We start from the raw sequence: 19555 nt of genomic DNA on the forward strand, positions 1-19555 counted from the left end.
TATGTCATAGATGTCAATGGGTGCAATTACAGCAAGGTACAGAAATTTCTTGGAGATTGAATAGCACTGAAGTTAATAAAAGTAGTTTGTGAAATGTTTAATACAGATAAAGGAAGGCACAAACTGCAAACAAATCAACAATATGCTGCTTGCTATAATACATCTTTGGTATGCTTAATTTACAAACTGTTCAACTTTAAACTGGAATTCAGCTTTGATGACATTTATGAGGACCTACTCAAAAAGGGAATATACACAAATATAGAACTCCAGACAATTTAAATTCAGAGCAAAACTAAAGCACAGAAAAAAGGGATATGCTTCAGCACTGTGAATATTAACATCATCATGTGGATGTTAACTAGCTGCTCCAATAATATAAGAATAGTGTAAACAGAAGAATGAGAATGGAACACAGTAAATAAACTCAAACTTGGCATATTATGTTTCTCAAATGTTCTCCAATACATTAAGAAAGAAAAGAAGAGCTCCTCTTCTTGCCATAAAATACTACTTCAGCATTTATTCATCAAACAATTTTGCTGACTCAGATATTATATTGTCTTAATAAAATATTCCCAAGATTTGTCCCAAAATTTTCAAACACTAAAACCTCATAAACAATAAAACCTTCAGTAAATAATAAAATCTCAGAAAAAGAAATCTAAGTTATTTTTAATTTTAAATCACAGGTCAGGACCTGAATCTCTTTCTAAAGTTTTCATATACAGATTTAATTTTCCAGCTCAGCAAAATGAAAACATAATTTTTCCTGCTGTTACCAGTACCGTAATCTAGATGTATGGACTAAAAATCAAACACTTATTGGGATCATATATGATCTTGAAAAACAAAAAATTTGAACTTGAATTCAAACACATCTGATGCCTATACACATCCCTACTTATAAACACAGTGAAGTCATTCCCAGATATGATTGCTTTTATTTAAATAAATCTTCACTAAACAGTGGTGTTAGCTGGCCATTTTTGTTGATGGTGCATTCACAGGCCAGCCCCTTGGAGCCACAATATATTCATGTATCAGTCGACACTGTGATAAAAATAGTTTTGGTTTGTAATAAGGGATGTCTTGCTGCACACAACAGATGTATTTTGCCTTTGATCCATTAGAGGTGCTCCCTGGCTAAAAATTCCTGGTTGGTAGATGAATCAAAAGCAAGATATGGACTCAAAAAAAAAAAAAAAAAAGACAATTGTGGAAAGGAGTGTTATTTTACAGTAATTTTTCAGACTGCATATTAAAAATATAAACCTTGCGATGTGTTTTTTTCTGTCAATTATTTCCTTTGATATCTGCATTTTTGGATCAGTTGGTCTCAGTGTATCACTGAGACTCAGTGTATCACTCAGAAATATCTCAGTGTATTTTGAGAAGTTCAGGAAGCAGAAGTGAGGGAGTTAAAAAGAGATTAATAGAAGGTAACTGGACTAAGGGGGTGTTTTAGTTCAGAGTTCCCTGAGTCATGTATCAGAGAAAGGCTGCCAGGATACCTAGGAAATGTTTTCTCCAACACAGTTGTTCTGATGCCCTCAAACTCTGATTCTACAGTGGTAATGTACACAGGAACTTGAAGCTACTGAACAATATCTATTCTTGAAATGCATAATAAAATAGTATATATGACTATGTATTAAATTCCAGGGAGGATTAATTCTGTACTCTGAAGTTGTTAGCACATTGCTTTTTCCCCCGTGAGAGTTACATGGGTTTCATCTGGAAATCCATGTTTTGTTTATTTGTACCTCTACATACTATCAAAACTTTAAAAGCATATTAATATCTTGACTTCAATAACTCTGTTACTGTAGGTGCTGGAAATGACTGTGCTTGGTTTGGACATGTTTTTCAAAGTACAGCTATGTGACTTGCATTGAATTTATGAGAATTCTGGCAGCTAAACTGCTAAGCAGTTATTTGAAAAGAAGTGATGATTAATTACAGGTGTGTTGTAGAAACATCAGTTCCTATAGCAGATGATGAACATTATTTCATTTGATATCAGAAAAATTAAGATGAGCAGTGCATTAAGCAATTTAACATGGTAGGAAAAAGAACTACTTTACAAGCACTTGCTCACTCCAAAACTTCACAGCATTCTATCACATATTGCCCAGTTAACCAACTACACACTCTGTTCTTCTATTCCAAGCAATCCTGTAGTTATGGTTGATTTCAAGCAACCACTTATTGACACTTGTGAAAGCTGCCTAGCATCACCCAGGCACTGGGTGACTCCTCAGAACACTGGCAAGCCTGCTGTTCTACAGGAAAGGCACAAATGACAATGATGTTCAGGGAACAGATTGTTAAATCAGCAATACATCACTAAGTAAGGTATGTAGGGTCATTACTTTCTCATAGCTACATCAGTCAGAGATCTAACTGTTCTATGGCTTATTATGATGTCTGTTTCTGCACATTTTCAAGAATCGTACTCCAACTTCTAAGCAATTTCTACTTGCCTTTTGAGTACCAGTGTGTTAATAAAAAGACAAAAACACTGTAGCGCAATCCTATTACAACTATTATAATGAACCAGAATTTGTGCTTTTGATGTTGAGCCTTTGAACTTTTTTGCTTTGAAATTTAGTTATAAAACACACAAGTCTACCACAGAGAACACAGCTTATCTAGAGGGAACAATACCAAAAGGGATTTTTGGAAGGGAAATAAAGACTATGCAAGACGGTAAATATTTTCCCTTGTCTCTTAATATTTTACCAAAACCACTAAGTCCTATGAGTATAAGACTAAATGGCTGTAATTATTTTAAGCTAAAAACAAATAAAACAATGATATTAATCTTTAAGGGAAAATGTAATACAATCCTTCTCATACCTTGTTGTGTGTCTGAGTTTGTCCAACCAAGATAAGGATATTTGATGAGATAATCGACAGGCAGAAATTGATTAGAATTATGGACCTCTCAGATCTGATGTACCTGTTAAAAAAAGAAAAAAAAAAAGAGAAGAGTACAAATTTTATAAAAGGAAAACAACTACTAAGTCACACAAAGCTTTGACTTATTTCTTGCATTAAATATTGGAGATACTCTGAAAGAGAGGTGTTCCCTTTCATGTGCTCAGAAAGAATATTAGAGAGCTATAACAATACAAACATGAAAACTACTATATTTTCATAGATATTGCACAATTTCCTTGTAGCATCTCGATGTATTCTACCAATGATTCTCTTGAAAACAGCTGGCAACATGGTTCTAACACCATACTGACAATAATGGGCTTACATGCATTCATGTCAGGAACTTCTTATGCTCTCTGCTTGTCCCTGGGAATATCCACAGCTGGCACAGACCACTCATAATTACTAACTTCAGCAAAAATATGGTGATTTATATAAACAGAAGATTTGATCCACGATGCATAAATAAGATGCAGGTTGGTGGATGACACTATGGCAGTGAATTTTGAAACACGTTATTGAGACAAGGATAACATTAATCTTGATGTTCCAATAGTACTGTAATACCCTCATAGGACTGAATGCCAAAAAATATCCAAATGTGTAAAGAAAGATTAAATTATAGCAGTGAACATCACAGTCACCCTTGCACACTTATCATATTCATTTTACAAATATGTTTAAGATGAAAAAGTCAAAAATCTTATCGCATATTTGATTTCAAAATGCAAGTGTTGTCATTTTTCTGTATACAGCCTTTTTATATGTTAGAGGACAAAAAGAGAGAAGTATCTTTCTGACCTGATTTTTAGAACTGTTAACAGTAAATGCTGACTACTAAAATAAATGAAAGTTAAGGGTGGTCAGTTCCTCTGAAGACCATGCCATATCTTTATATATTCTATGACCAATACTATATGCTTTTCACTAGAGTTCAGTTAATATTGCTGTCTCCTCCTGAGATGTACACCCACAGCTGACTCTGAGGAAGTAATAAAAAAGGCTGTTGAACGCACAAGAAATGCTGAGCTTTGGACATGAAATTAATTATAGTCCTTTTTACTTGCATATGTAGAGACATTTTACATATTACATTTTTTTAGTTAGACAGAGCAACCCTAATACCACAATACACATTCTTCCTTAAAATATAGCAACATTCTTAAGACTGGTTCTATGTATTTGCAAACAAATACAAGAAGTCCAGTGCCTTTGCTCACAGAGAGGGCACACTGCTACTTTCTAACTTGTTAACCATTGATTCACCTGGGCCAATTCCCAACACTGAGTGCCCATGGATTACAAAGGACCTCAGTGGTTGAGTAAATACAGTGCAACAGGAGCTCACAGCATTGACTTAAGCCATCACACATATTTTATCTCCACTTGCAATTCCACAGAATCAGAGATTCATAGAATTGCTTGGGTTGGAAGACAGCTTAAAACCATCTGTCATGGGCATGGACACATTCCACTGGAATAGGTTGCTCAAAACCCAATCCAAACTGGCTTTCAACACTTCCAGGGATGAGGCATCCACAACGTCTATGGACAACCTCACTACCCTCACAGTAAAGAATTTCTTCCTTGTATCTAATTTAAATAATGGAGTAGACCAGTTACACTGAGCATGACAGTATTTCTATCCAAGTGCTAAATATATTAGGAAGTACAAAAATAACACTATAATTCTTCAGATGGGAATTATATCCTGAAATACTCTCATTCTTAGTTTTGACAGACAAGAACTGATAATTTTTATAGTCTTTTATCATAACTTATATAACTGGATATTCTTAATAATTATATATATATTTCTAATCCTGAGTCTCTGTGGTACACAAGAGTGATAGAGATATGGGTGTAAAATTATCAAGCTGCTTCTAAAAGCAAAATTCTATTGGTTGATTTTATATCACTCTAGAATTTATATCACTCTATTGTTTCATCCCCTTGTTTCTTATTACTTTCATAAGAACCTATTTTACTTTAAGTATTGAAAAAAGTTAAATGAGAATCCATGTTCACTCTGTAAAAACATTTATTACTTTGCATGACTTTTCATCTTATTTTTCTGTTTCTTCTGCACTAAGACACTATGCTGTTCCTTATTACTTCTCAGATTAATTTACTCCCTAAGCATTTATTGCACTTTTAAGTCAATGTAGTATTTTAAAATTGTATTTTCAGGACGGAAAGAAAATCTATCACTGGGACGTAACACCACACTATTTAAGACTATTTAATTTTGTGGTATTTATTCAAACTTATAACTGATGTGAACAAACTCAAAATCAGCTGATTGAACCTCCCTAAATGTGCCACTTCTATATTATTTTGTTTGTAAGTTTTGTTTAAAAATGTAAATGAGAGAAAAGCAGCTAAAGGTGTAGGCCAGGAACCTCATATGAAATATATCATACATAAGAATTCTGCATCTAGCACTATGGATACCCCACCAAAAGAGGAACACCATTCCCACTGAAGTGGAGGAAGAGAAGAGTGGGCTATACCATCATCAGCAGGCCAAACCAGTAAAACTGATCAATCTCATCAACAAATCATCAAAGCATGCACTACATTTTCCTCTTTTTTCCCCTCACTTTCTAAACAATAAATGTGGGCTGTAATGCTCTCTTTAAACTGCAATTCAAATAAATATAACAGTGTATTTATATTTAGGTTTCTCAACCCTTCACATACCTCCATAATGCTGCATAGACAACTGCTAGAGTGATCAAGGCCAAGCAGGAAAGTCCACTGCCTACTATTAAGGTCACTGAGGGTGTACCAGATGATTCCATGATCTGTAAGTTACAACAGGCAACCATGAAGAAAAAACATCCTCAGCACATCAACCAACAAGTCAAATTAAAAAAAAAAGCTAAAAGAACAAAATTAAAAGCAGACAAACTATTGCATACTGTTTCAATAGTATTAGTTATGAAGAAGAAATCAACTTAATTCCAAAATGATCCCTACATAACTCTGAGATCTGCTTAATACATTCCTCAGAGGCCTCTGAGCTTTAAAATGCCTTGTGATACCTGCATGATACTTTGAAAAATAAACTAGTAATATTACAGTGCAACAGGAGACTATGATGTTAGCATAAGTTTAAATGACTCTCCAGTTAACATCAATAAAAAGATATACTTCTCTTCAGACGTAGCAATATTTATAATTGTGCATTAAACATACAGCTTGGTTTCTAATATATTGAAGACCATCCAGTAATTTGTCCCATAATTTGATTCATGCTTGTTGCAGAATGACCAAACTTTCTGACTTTTAATAACTTTGACTTCAATCCACTGTTCTCACATGCTTAATTTCCTTGGGCCTATGATTGCCTAGAAGGAATGGCAGAATATCTATGGCAACAGTATCATAAGGCTTCACGAAAAAAGCTACAAATTCAGAATTATTTCATTTTTACTCTGTGTGTTAATAAAAAAATGAAAATAAATTAGTGACCTTGAAAACAAACTAGCTTTCCCTGCTCTGAGAGAAAATATTATCCTCAGATATCAGGTCAGTTTTTTCCTCTGTATATATATGTGTGCTCATATTCTGAAATAGACATGGGTTTTTCTAATAAATATGGAAAAAAATTAGATATAAAAGTTTTAAAGGATATCATGTCTGGTTTACCTAAATGCTTTTTAAGCTTCAGGTATATATTTTTAAATTACATTTATTAAGATATCTCTTGTCACCCAAATAGATTATAAGACAGATGTACTTTTTAGGCCAGATCTCAGGCAGAAACTAGTATTTTATTTCTACCACTTTTTTTCCAAATGGATTTACTTTGCTATTAAAAGGAGTCTGTTCATATGTTTCCAAAACCAGGAAAATGAAATCATGCTTTAGCAAGATAACTTCACATATATTTGCTTTCCAGCTATTTTTACATTCAGTAATATTGGGAGTGTCTGCTCATACACTTAATGTCCCCTCTTTTCATGAAAACTTGATTATTTTTCTTACATCATATCAACAGACTACATAGAAAATCTGTGCTGAAAATGTCCAATGCAGATCTGCAATCTGTTTAGCTACAGTATCTCGGGTTTTCCTACCAAGAGCAATAATAGAGACCTGTACATTCCCTTAATCGTTCAATACAAAAGTTTTCTACACATTTGCACCACAATTACCAGGCTTTCTCTAAAAAATTTATAGAGTTCAAGAGCATGCAAATTTCACTAGGATTTAGTTGTATCACAGAATCTGGAATTCATTTATCTGAGACACTGAAGACACCAGGGGACTAACATTTGACTACCTGCAATATTAAACAATTCCTCAATGCAACGTCTGCAATATACCTGAGAGGAAAGCTGGACCAGCTCCCCCCTCCCCCCGCAGTCCCCCCCGCATTCCCTTTTACATTAAAACTGGATTTTTTTTTTTTCCCTCCCCTCTTTGTTACTTACTATTTCTCTAGGTTGCTGAGCCAAAATGGCGAAGGTAGAGAGACGATCACATAAGCATTTCGTATGGGATGCATCGGTAAGCACAGTTTTACATCCCTGGGTGGACCAGGTTCCCAAAGAGTCGTTCCTGCAAAGGAGAGAGAGAGGAGGGGGTGGGGGAAACGGGGGTAATTACGCCTGTCGGCCGGTTCCGTGAGGAGACAATGCCGCGGGACCGCGAGGAGCGCGCCGCGGAGTTGGCCGGCGGCGGGGACTTGTTGTGGGGCAGGGCGGGCGCGGAGCTGTCCGGGCGGCGGTGCTGAGCTGAGCGTCCGGGCGCTGCTGCGCGGAGCCCCGCCAGCCGCGGCAGCAGCCGCCCCCTGCGCTGCCAGCCACCTCCGAGCCTCACCAGAGCACTGCGAAAAACTCATCGGGGGAAGAGGGGGAGGCTTTGTTTCTCTCGCTCTCTTTTTTTTTTTTCCCCCTCTCTTTTTTTTTTTTTTTTTTTTTCTTTTTCTTTTCCTACCGGCTCTGTTTCTGGCCTTTTGTGAGAAATGTGATGTTCTGTAGTTGCGGTGTCTTTTTTGGTCCCTTTCTTTCTCCCCCCCCCCCCCCCCCCCCCCTTTCGTGTGTGTGGCTAGGTTAAAAGCATGTGGTTCTCAAACGTCTGCCTGGGTTATGCCAGTTGGACCGGGAGATGCCGGATCTTCTGTTCTGACTGCTATTTTTGCTGAGGATTTGGGATTTTTTTTCTTTTTGGTTGTTGTTTTTAGCAAGCAGCCTTAGAAATTTCACCCTGGAAACGGCAGCATCAGATGCCTCCAACTCTTGCCTTAGCTCCAGCAGAGGGGTGGATTTCAGTACAGCAGCACACATCACCAAAGAGACACACGAGTTCACCCTCCAGACATCACTCAGCCAACTCGCCTTTCCCCAGCTCCCTCCCCCTTCTCGAGTCTTTTTCTTGGGGTGGCAGCACCAAGCTAACCCCAAGCCAAAGCAATCGTTTGGTGGCACCTTTCACCAACCACCCCTAAACAAAACATGATGATTAACACAGCCCCCGAATTCAATTAGACATTCAGTATGCTAATGCGAGGTCTGAAACCCACCCCAGCAGAACAATAAAAATGGTATCAACCCACGTTTTCTTTGTGCAAGCAAGGAGAAGGAGAGGGAGAGACAAAAAATCATCTCTCCTGTTTCCTGAACTGCAGTGGGGAGGGCGAAATATTTTCTACAGGAAAAAGGGGTTGGTTTCAACTGAAACAAACATATTATCTTTACATGTGTTACATTTAGAGAGCAACTGGGTTTCTTTCATCTTTTTTCCCCTCCTTTCATGTCCAAGGAGCAACTGCAGTGACTCTGCTGCCAGCAGCAGCATGTGTGCTGTCAATTCCTGTCCATTTCACCTCAGGTCACTAAATAACTTAAAAAAAAAAAAAGAAAAATGAAGGTCGAAGAAAGCAGGAGGGGGAATAAAAATTTCCAGTCCCTGTGACCACCCTTGTTTCACCTCTTCTGCCTTGACAACACACCTCTGTAAGTCATTCTACATGCCAGGGCCCTCATGCAAAGGCAATTTGTTATCCCAAAGCCTGCTCTCAGAGTGCAGTTCACCCCAGGCCATCTCAGCATTTTGTGCCACTAGTTTTTGAACACACCAGATGTAACCCTTACACACTATTGTCTTCGAAATAGAATCCTGTAATAAACAAAACAAACAGTGACTGAGGGAAACAATTGAGAGAAAATCACCAATTCTTCAAGCCACTAAAGCAGTTTATTAGCTTTCCCTTGCAAATTGTGTTTTTCAGAGAGCCACAGCCTAAATCAACATCCACTTTGAAAAATAGAGTTACATATTTTAAACTCAAAAGCATTATCTTCTGGATAACTTAAACAATTTATTTTATTAGCTTTCTTGTCTCCTCTCTTATTGTGGCACACAGTTAAGGCCAAATGAAATGTGTTTATCTTTGCTGTTTGTATACTAAGGATTGATAGCTTAAGAGAAATTGACATATTCAAAAACAAAATGTTGGTATTGTTCATCCTGAGAATAAGATTTAATAAATTGAATTCGCCCTGTGCTGAAAAGCATTGGATGCACAATATATCCAGTTAGCACTAAATCCTTGCAGACAGTGTCCAATGCACAAGAGTTAAAGAAGTTCTAATTATAAAATCACAGACAGCAGTTTAGTTTAAAACAAAGAATCTGTTATAATTATAATTAGATTTAAACTACTATAAATCATGGGCAGGACAACAGATTTACACTGGTTCATTCAGTTCTTCAAGTCACTTGCACAACTAGAAATTTCCAGTCATAGAACAACTGAACCACAATTCAATACATACTTTGAAAAAATATTTCAATACTACTGAAAATTTTGTAGAATTTCCAAAAGCAGTCTGAAAGGAACAAAGCAGTCTAATTGGATTCCAAAATAAGGCATCATGACAGGAGCCAAACCAGTCTAATATGGACACTTTTTACATTTCATTGTTCATATTTTTCAGTGATGCACTTCAATTTCTTGCTTAACAGCATTATGTTTTATATGTTGCAGATCAAAATTCATTAAATAAGTTACTTTTCTCTCTTCTAATCAGTGCAGTTAGAAAGAAAAAAAAAGCCTCATTAATAAATATATTTGTAGTCTGTTGAAATTGCGGCTAACAGAAGCTGCACAGAATGTTACACTAAGTCCATGAAAGAGACTGAGCAATGAGAAGGACCAGAAGAAAAATATAACTGCAACTTATTGCATGAGGCTTATGCCAGCAGAACAGCAAAAGCATGATTACTAATTCCCTCAGAGATGCTGGTAATTTTGACTTGTTGACATAAAGTAACAAGTGGTTTTAGGTATAAATAAATAAAGAATGGAAATACGGAATAAAAATGGATATATTGCATTTAGTATATCTCAATGCAACACATTTTATGAAGTACTCCATCTATGATCTGTCCCTATTGTAATGCAACTCTTCTGGTCTAACCAGAATCTATCTCATACTTAGGAGCTCCACTCCTTTTCAGTATGATTTTCTCTGACTATGTGTCTAACATCTAGGGTTATCGTATGAATATGCAAAAGGGCACCTATTATTCCTGTGGATCTTTCTTGTTATGCAGAAAGTTATAAAGGAGTGACAGGTACTATTAACACATGTTCTATTTATATCAAGGGAAATTATTGAATTGAAAATATCTAGCAAATATAGATGTAGGTTCATGCCCATTATTGGCAATTTTTGTGCTCCTCTACTGAGTTACAGATGATTTAATCAACCTGGCAGAAGTCCCATGATAGAAGCAAAGGAATTCCCAAGAAGCACAGATTCACCATTGCAGATCTTGTGTCATCCTGCAGTTGAGGCAGGGAAAAAGGCAAAGGAATCGGAGAAAAAAAGGGGGGAAAAGTCTAAATAGGATGCAATTTGAGCCTAAGGATTTATGGCTAATATGTCATATGGACCAAGAACACCCTCAGCTCCAATACTTATGTGTAAGTGTGCCCTTCTCCAAGGAGTCTTGCAGCTAGTAGAATATGGGAGTGTCTTTTCAGTACCCTTTCAGAGTTTAAGCTGAACTTCCGAGTTCTATGCAACAGAAATGATGGCGAAATGATATACAGAAAATTATTTTAATAGTGTATTAGAGGAAAGGAAAAAAAAGTGAGTTTTACTCACATAATGAATTACACAATATTGCATAACTATGCTCAGCAGTGAAAAAATCCTATATTACTATCTCAGACGTCCAAATGGAAATGTCGTTTTACTTTACTTATCTGACAATGGCAATCAGGCCACATTTTATATTCTAGAAACTGTTTCTTGTATTTTGCAGTATTTGTCCTGGTCTCATGACACGGTTATTAACCACTTACTATTTTTTATATAATTAATAATAGACATCTTTTACTAATTGTATTGGTTTGTTTACTTTAACTTCCTGATATATGAAAAAATCAATTTTGACTTTGTTATCAGACACACTCACTTAATAAAGGACTTCACCTCATACCATACGCTGTCTACTTTATTAGTGTATTTTGAAGAAATATTTTTTAATTGAAATATTTTAACTTTTTAATGGAGATTCTGTGACACAAAGGAGCTAACAACACCTAAGCAAACACTTTTCCCCAGACTAGCAACTAGTGATCCGAGTAGTTGCCTGGATATTGACCATCATAAACAAAGAATTAACACCTTGCTATACATCTACGATAATAGCCTGCTCTAGTAATTTCTTTGCTAATTGGCAACTGGTTAAATTAGAATAAGAAAGCTTTTTGTTATATTACTTCGCAGCAAGAAGCTGTTATCTAAGTATTTAATTACAGCTTTGTAGAAAGTAAACTACAGAGAATTTAAGAAATTATAATATTATTTCTACTGAGATTATTTTAATTCTTCTTAATTCTTGTGTGCTTACATTTCTATAATTTTATTTTTCTGTTCAACTAGATGCTGTTTTTCCTTTGGGACAGAATTTGGTATCCCATCTCCATTCTCAGTAAAGAATGACATATAATGATAAGAAGCACATGGAAAATGCAAACATCAGAATTTTTTAGCTAGCAAAAGGCAAGAAAAAACTTGTGGCCTTTATGAATAGCAGGTCATAAATATCACTGTGCCTGTTCAGAAGTTCTAGCTGGCACATTAGTGAAGATGAAGTCCTTCCCACACCTGCTGGCTTCTTTACATCTGGACCTAAAATCCCAGGGAAGTCATAGAGAAGGCTAAATGGCAGGAGTCGCCTTTCATTTGTGCATGTCCATACATCTGAGATATGGCCTAACTCCAGCATGCACAATTTCTTCTGTGATCAGTCTTATTCCTATCAGCACTATATGGCAACACCTGGTTTATCACCACAGTCTTTCCTAAAGTAAAAAAATAATGTAATGGAAAAAGAGAAAAAAATAAGACAAAGAATATATGGATATGAACAGACTTTCCTTAATAAAAAAAGTATTGTTTACCCTGAAATTGTTAATATGATTAACATTGGGTCATTATGACTTAGGACTTTCTTTACCCTCACAGAACTTAAAAAAAAAAAAAAGGGCATGCAATTGTGAAAATGAAAAAAAAATAAAACAGAAAAAACCAATTGCCTTAAGACTACATGTCTAAAATACTGCAAAAGTCTCAAAAAGGACGTCTGCATTTGTATGGTATCAGAAGAAAACTCGGAGATTAATATCTTGCAATTGGATTTCCAACCAGAATACTATAGGGAGTTCATTTTCCTAAAGACTAAGGCCACTTTTCCAATTCAGACATTGAATTGTTTCATTTTCCTCAAAGACATACTTGTGACCATCTTTTTTGTCAAAGAAAACAGAAATCTTTGAAAATTTAATTTTCTCGCTGCTCTTTATATCAAAAGTAAATCCTATATAAATAATTGTTTTGTAAAACAAACATGCATCTGGGCTGAAAACCAAGTTTTATTTTAATATGATTTAAACTGGAGACATTAAACCATAAAAAGTAGGATTTGTAACAGAGACACTGTAGTTATAAGCATACATTGTTAGATTAACTTTCTAATAATGTATAACTTAAAGGAAATTCCATGGGAAGGATCAAAAATTGGCTTGGCTATCTGTTTGGCTGCAATAAATAAATGATTCATCAAAAGGAGAATTATGGAAGTGAGTATTAATGCTTGTGGTAATATTTTATTAATTTCTATATTTCCCTGTCCATACAGTTTAGGGCATGATCTAGCACACAGTATGTTTGAACTGTGCTGTAATCAATGCCCTTCTAATAGCACACTGCAAGTGTATCAATGTGTAAAATGAAAAGAAATTCTAAATAAATTAAATGACAAAACTAGGATGAAACAAATACTAGAAGTTTCCTGCCTCCTATTGCATAGTTCTTGATTAGTGGTACTGTGTACTACAGCTATTACACAGATTTATCATTATTTGAGTTACGGGATTCATGTTTTTGAACAACATTGGATAATCTACAATCCTTCAGCTCTATTTCTGTTCTTAACAAGCCTAGTGGATTGCATTTGAACAAGTCCATTCCTCTCACTTTGCCAAAATTATAGAGAAAATCTCCTAAGAAGACGAGTATTGGTGCATCAAGAACTTGGAGGAAAATCAATCACTTTCTGTAGCTTTATCTCTGTCTGACTCTGTCGATGGTCTCACAGAAAGTATGATTGAAGTACTGTGTCCACAATGCCAAAGGATGTTGGTGTCTATTTAGAATTTTTGAGAACTATGTTTTCTTTCCTCCTGGACCTCCAGAATGACTGGTGCAGACAAGAGGCCCTATACCTTCCCAGGTTATCTTGCTCCTTCCTATCTTGTCCAGGAAATCTTGTTGAGTTCTTAGAAACTGCGTGAAACAAAGTTCTTGTCAAACTAAAACAGATTTATTGTGTCAAGTTGACAAATCATACTATTTGTGGATCTGTGTTCATGAAAGTTCTTATTAAACTTCATGATCTGACTTAGTGTTTTACAGGTAAACCACATTATTTTTGAATCTGTGCTCATGGAAGTTCATATTGATCTGGACCAGATTTATAGAGTTGAACTCATAAACAACAAAACTGATGAATCTTCAATTGAGAGTGATACCCACAGTACTGGTGCATCTGAGATCTCATTGAATTCAATCAGACTTAGATTACTGAATTGGTTATAATCAGAAATAAAGCCGAGCTGAACTCAGCCCCTTTGATTTCTGAGGACTAGCTGCAAAGTAAAAGGGTTTATTTTTTTCCCAATTTCTACACTCTTAATGCAACACAGTCCTCACAAAATTAGTAAAAGCTTTCATGTTCTTTTGTTTAGAGTACAGATATGTATGTAGTTTATGGTGAACGATGGAGAAATTGTCATGAGGTGCTTTCCAACTGATCAACCTAAAAAATCTTTTGTACTGTACTATTATTCACATGGACTCCTAGCAAAAAGGAACCTTGTAAATTGTCTATGGCCAGAGTCTGGGAAAGGTTGGGGTCTCAAAAGTCTATCTTGGAAATTAAGAATGTCAAAGCTTAGTATCTATTTTTAATGTTTCTTCCAAAAGACAAGCAATAAAACACAGTATCATTAGTTCAAGTTTCAAGGCCAGCATGACCAGCAGTGAGAGGAACAGGTGTGAAACAACTGAGGGAAAGAGAATGGGCTTCCATCAGTGTTACTGTTACAACATGGGCAGAGAAAACTAAAACCATTACATGTCCAACCTCCTCAAAGCATGCTTTGGATCAGGCTTCAGAGATACTGGCCATAATGTTGGGAAAAAGTTAAGATACATAATAATAGTGGCAGAAGCAAATATGTTAAGTGGTCAGCCACTGAAATGATGCTCATTGCTGTGGTGATGGATGTGAGAGCTGAGCTTTTCTTTGGGGCTAGATGTTTACATACTACCTTTCAAAATCTTGAGTTAGGTTCACCTCAAAGACGGACAGTGGAGAGTCTCCCTTTTATCTCACAGCTCAATGGTTCTGAGAAGATGTGAGTTCAATTTCATGCTGTTTTTGAGGGGTGTTGAAAAGACAAGGATTTTCAGCAGATGACCTAATTACAGCATATTCTGGAGTAAGAGTACCCTCACGCCTTCTTGTTGAAGTAGAATTGTGCATTGGGCCAGAAAATAAAGCAAAGCATGGACTTTGTAGCCATAGTAGAAGGAGACAGGGTTTGGCATCTGTATTCCAGTTCCTGCCACATTCAGTGTTACTTACTCTGCAGATTACGCATTCAAATTTCAGTATTACATGTTCTCTGAAGATCCTCAAGTTTCATATTTGTTCCTTCATATCTTAGATGTATGACTAAGAACCCTCATTGCTGTCAGCATCTCCTCCCCTGTATCTTGTGATACCACCTGCTGCTCTTACACAATCCTACTGCATATCCTACAACTGTTATCCATGGGTTCTTTGAAGAACATGCTGTGGGCTATGGCAATTTGAGATAAATTATTGACCTAATGTACAATTTTAAAGAAAGAAGTGAAGACCTTTTTCTGTCTCCTTACACTTTGCAAACAAACTCAACTTAAGCCAAATTGAGATAAAACAAACAACCAATCAAAAAATAGGACACAGTTACAGATGTTTGTAAGCCAAAAAAAAAAAAAAGGAAACTGACATTTACTCTACTGACATGGAGATTATGTTTCCCCTTTTATCCAGCCGTTAGTCTGCAAGATTTCTTAAGAATTCACTTTACAAAGAGTTCTATTTTCTCAACATGTTAGGCCTCAGGTTATGTCCTTTTTCTTGTGTAAGACACTCGCTTTTTATAACCAATCCTTTTTGTAAGTCCTTCCCAGAAGCCTAAACAGATCTAATCTGTTTTTCTTCAAATGCATTGATTTCTTTCTTATTTTGGAGATTATCTGACCACCCCTTTTAATTAAAATAAGTATTCTTTTTCTTCCTTAGAGATGACTCTTTTTGAGATCAGATGTTATCTTTTGTACCTGACTGGCCAATTAACAACTGCTTCAATAACAGTAATCCTTATCTCCCTATTCTGTCTTTGGTGAGTCAGCATGCATCCTGGCTGAATCCACACCAAATCTTTTACTGGTTATCAGGCTGCACATTAAAACATATTTGATACAAATACCTCAGTAGGAAAAAGGCATATAGCTTGCTATTGGATCTTCACTGAGATTGGACACATAGTAATAAGCCAGTGATAAGGGGTTGTAAAGATTGATGCTTTACATCTTCTGTTATATATTTTCTCTTCTGCAAAAACCTTAACTACAGAATGTAAAACAGAGCAGTCTTTCCCTTTCAGTTTAGTTATAATAGGAAAGAATAAGATTACTGGTGAATAGAAGGAATTAGACTAACCTCCTTACTCCAAAATGCCCTACAGCCTAATGATTTCATTCTTACAGCATGGAGATTTCATTCTTACAGCACAGAGACTCATTCCTCTCAAAATGGTTCTGAATCTTGCAATGATGAGACACCTCCCCCCCACCCCCCCCACCCTTGCCACCCTTGAGTCTCTCCCATCTTGGGTGAGCTTTCTAAACACTGGACTACCAGACAAAAGGTATAGGGTTTCATACATGTGCTTTCCATGTTTTATGCATCAGCCAATTCACTATTAATAAAGGCCATGGTCAAGACTGAGAGAGATAACCTGCTTAAGTACCTGATGAGAGTTGATGCTAAGGCTCTTCTGAGCATGTTAGAAGAAAGACTTGATAGTCAAAACAGCTTAACATAAAACACAAGAGATCTCTAGATTTAAGTTTCTCCAGAGTTGTACAATGACTGGAGAGGAAGTCTGGAAAAGCCCATTAAGGATTGAGTAGTGGGTATCTCCCTATCTCATATAATAACTGAAACTTAATTAAAATGGGGCAATGAAACACGTCTGAGTGAGCAGTTGAGATGCGCTGACTTCGTATATGCCCAGCTGTGAGCAAATGCAATGCAATATAGCTAAACACAAAGCTTTTTCATAAATTTTATGATCTGGTTAAAAACTGAGACTAAATAATGCAGATGTTGCTAAGCTGGTAGATGTAAGATGTATATTGAAAACTCTCTAATTCACAGAGCTAATTTCTATATCTCTATAAAGCAATGTGTCTTTTTTTTGTCTTAACAATTTTCAGTTTTATTTTAAGATGTGGGAAAATCACTGTTGTTAGAGTCAAACGAAGTCAAGTACAGATTTAGGAAATGGAGGTTCTCTTGTTAATAGAAAAATAAAATGCAAGAGACACCTCCTTAGTGAATTTTTTTATCCTCTTCTAAGTTAGTCTTAGCACTGATGTTCTTGTCTTTTGGTCAGGTTTATTACCTTGGAACTTATTAATGTGTCTGCTCAGCTTCCAAATTCAAAATGGTTTGTATGTACCCTATTTGGACTCCACCCATGTGAGATAAAGCTCGTCTGAATCTTCCTGAGTGTGTGTATGTACCAACCAACAGCCCAGAAAGGTAAATTACAGCTAACCAATGTTTCTAATACCTCTTCACACTGGTGTAATGATAGAATTGCCAAAAAAAAACCAGCTGATGATGGTAATCTCTGGAGATAATACCCGAAGTGGTACACTGTGGTTTTGGCTAGGAGTGCATGGAAGAAGGATACGTGCATCACACTGCACAAAACATGAAAACCGATGCTCTGGAAAGAGTGATGGTCTGCACTGTGCCACGTCTGAACAGCAAGCTTTATGTACTAGGGATTGTGACCACTCAAGATTAAAAGGGCATGTGTTGCAGAAGAGGCCACTGTGGTCCTCAAGGCCCCCAAGTGGATTCTGTGGACACGCTTCAAATCTGCACATGTACAATATGTTTGATGCATTCACAATGCAACAGATAATTTGCATTTGTAATAACAATATATCTGGAAGTCTCATAATCATTTACTGCACTGAATAATACAGAATTTAAGTCCTCTTACTCCTCTGATAAATCCATTTCAGCTAGTCACATGCCAGCTAGAATGTTTAGACAAATGTGACTGCTGGCATTAAAAACTGAATAAATTGTTTAAGAGATTGGACAAGTCCTTTTTTTCCACAGTCTAAAAAAAGGGAATAGAGGAGGTGTTGAGGAGTATGTGCCTTAAGTAGGTGCCAAGAAAGTGCCTGAACAAATGAGTAAAGATTACTAGCCAATCCACTTTTATCTCCTGAGAAATTTTTTGTTTGTGTGTGTCTTCCTGATGGGAAGCAGCACCAATACTCTACAGGTACAAGATGTGTACCAATGGGGTTATCTTCTATCCACTGACAAAGCTGGTACAGTCTTCAGCCTTCAGATATGGTAGAAAAGGACTGAAAAAACTGACCCACAATAATCAGTGTTAGCACACTAATGGTTATGTAGCTTTCATCTGAAAGCCTTGAAACAGACAGTGTCATACTAAATCTCAATATAAGGCAGAGATCAGCACTAAGACTGCAGGCCAAAACCAAAATGTGAAGGTAAATTTCTTATACATTCAAAATAAATACAACCAAATACAGTGCTATACTTATTTTCTTCTATCTTCACACAGAGGTAGAGATGCTTGCAGCACTTTTGATGTTTATAAACTATATCATTTAGGATATTAAAAATATATGTATCTAAAACATATACAATAAAATTATTCAGTTAATGTTGCAGCTTTTTGCTCACATTGGTGGGAAAGGCATATCTCATCATGTCTGTCTCTCTGGGGTGTGCCACACAGAGGTGGCATGCTTTAGCTGAAAATTCCAAATCTGAAATGCTTTCCCTTCAGTCAGACATAATATTGTAAAGAGAAACTGCTAGAGAGCCTTTTAACATTTTGAAGTAATTTACATTCTGTTATGTTCTCAAACTACTTGATGTTTTAAAAGTGCAATAAAAAAGAATACAATTAATTTGGATTACACTACTTGATCTGAATTACACACAGACTACATAGTACATGAAACTTATTAGCTAGAATATATCTCCTAGAAATTACATAATGACAGCAGTTGCAATTATTGTCTGTGCATGTAGTATTCAGGAAATGTCATGAATCCACCTCATCTCTGTGCATGCTGTATATTGATTGGACCTGTCAACTTCAATGGAATATCCTCAGTATAACTCACATCAGAACCTGGCACTATATTTTGATCTCTCAGACAGCTAAATGATATCTAAAATTACATATAAGCAAACATCTTTCTATTGACTATGCATTGCAGAAAACTCATGCGTATATTTTAATTCAAAGATGCTGGAGCATGTCAAGTGCATGATGTGTTCTTCAGTTATATTAGTTTTCAGCAGGGGTTTGGAAATAGCAAAACAGAAAATACGACTACACCACTCTAAAAAAGTCTGCGGTATGCCCACATTTTGAATGCAGTACACAGTTCTGATCTCTTCCTCACTCTAACAGATCTAGTGGAACTAGAGGGATCTCTGGAGAACATGAGACAGCTTCTATAAGGTAAGCCCCTCCAAACTGGGTAGAAAGTGGTTGAGGGAGCTCTCATAATATTTGTAAGAGTGCCATGGTAAAAGTGAACCAGAAATGATTGTTATTCCTTGTAATATATGATCTAAAGGCATTAAATGAAGTTATTAGGTTGTATATTTAAAACAAACAATAGGAGGCCCTTGTTTTTTTTCTCACAGGGCATAGTTAAATGATGGAAGTTGT

General features: G+C 36.2%; 1 protein-coding gene across 8 annotated transcripts in view; it reads right to left on the bottom strand.

The window, feature by feature from the left end:
• Positions 1-19555, bottom strand: part of ADGRB3 (adhesion G protein-coupled receptor B3) — a 446997-nt gene that overhangs the window by 89269 nt on the left and 338173 nt on the right. For all 8 annotated transcript variants that reach the window (XM_039727349.1, XM_039727358.1, XM_039727398.1 and 5 more), the window contains 3 exons: positions 7389-7515; positions 5650-5753; positions 2863-2965 (listed from right to left, as the gene is read on the bottom strand). In XM_039727349.1, coding sequence (XP_039583283.1) covers positions 2863-2965; positions 5650-5753; positions 7389-7515 — 334 coding nt within the window. The remainder of the gene's footprint in view (positions 1-2862; positions 2966-5649; positions 5754-7388; positions 7516-19555) is intronic.

Source organism: Passer montanus, unplaced genomic scaffold (genome assembly GCF_014805655.1).
Source record: "Passer montanus isolate IOZ18808 unplaced genomic scaffold, ASM1480565v1 scaffold11, whole genome shotgun sequence".
Lineage (NCBI taxonomy): Eukaryota > Metazoa > Chordata > Aves > Passeriformes > Passeridae > Passer > Passer montanus.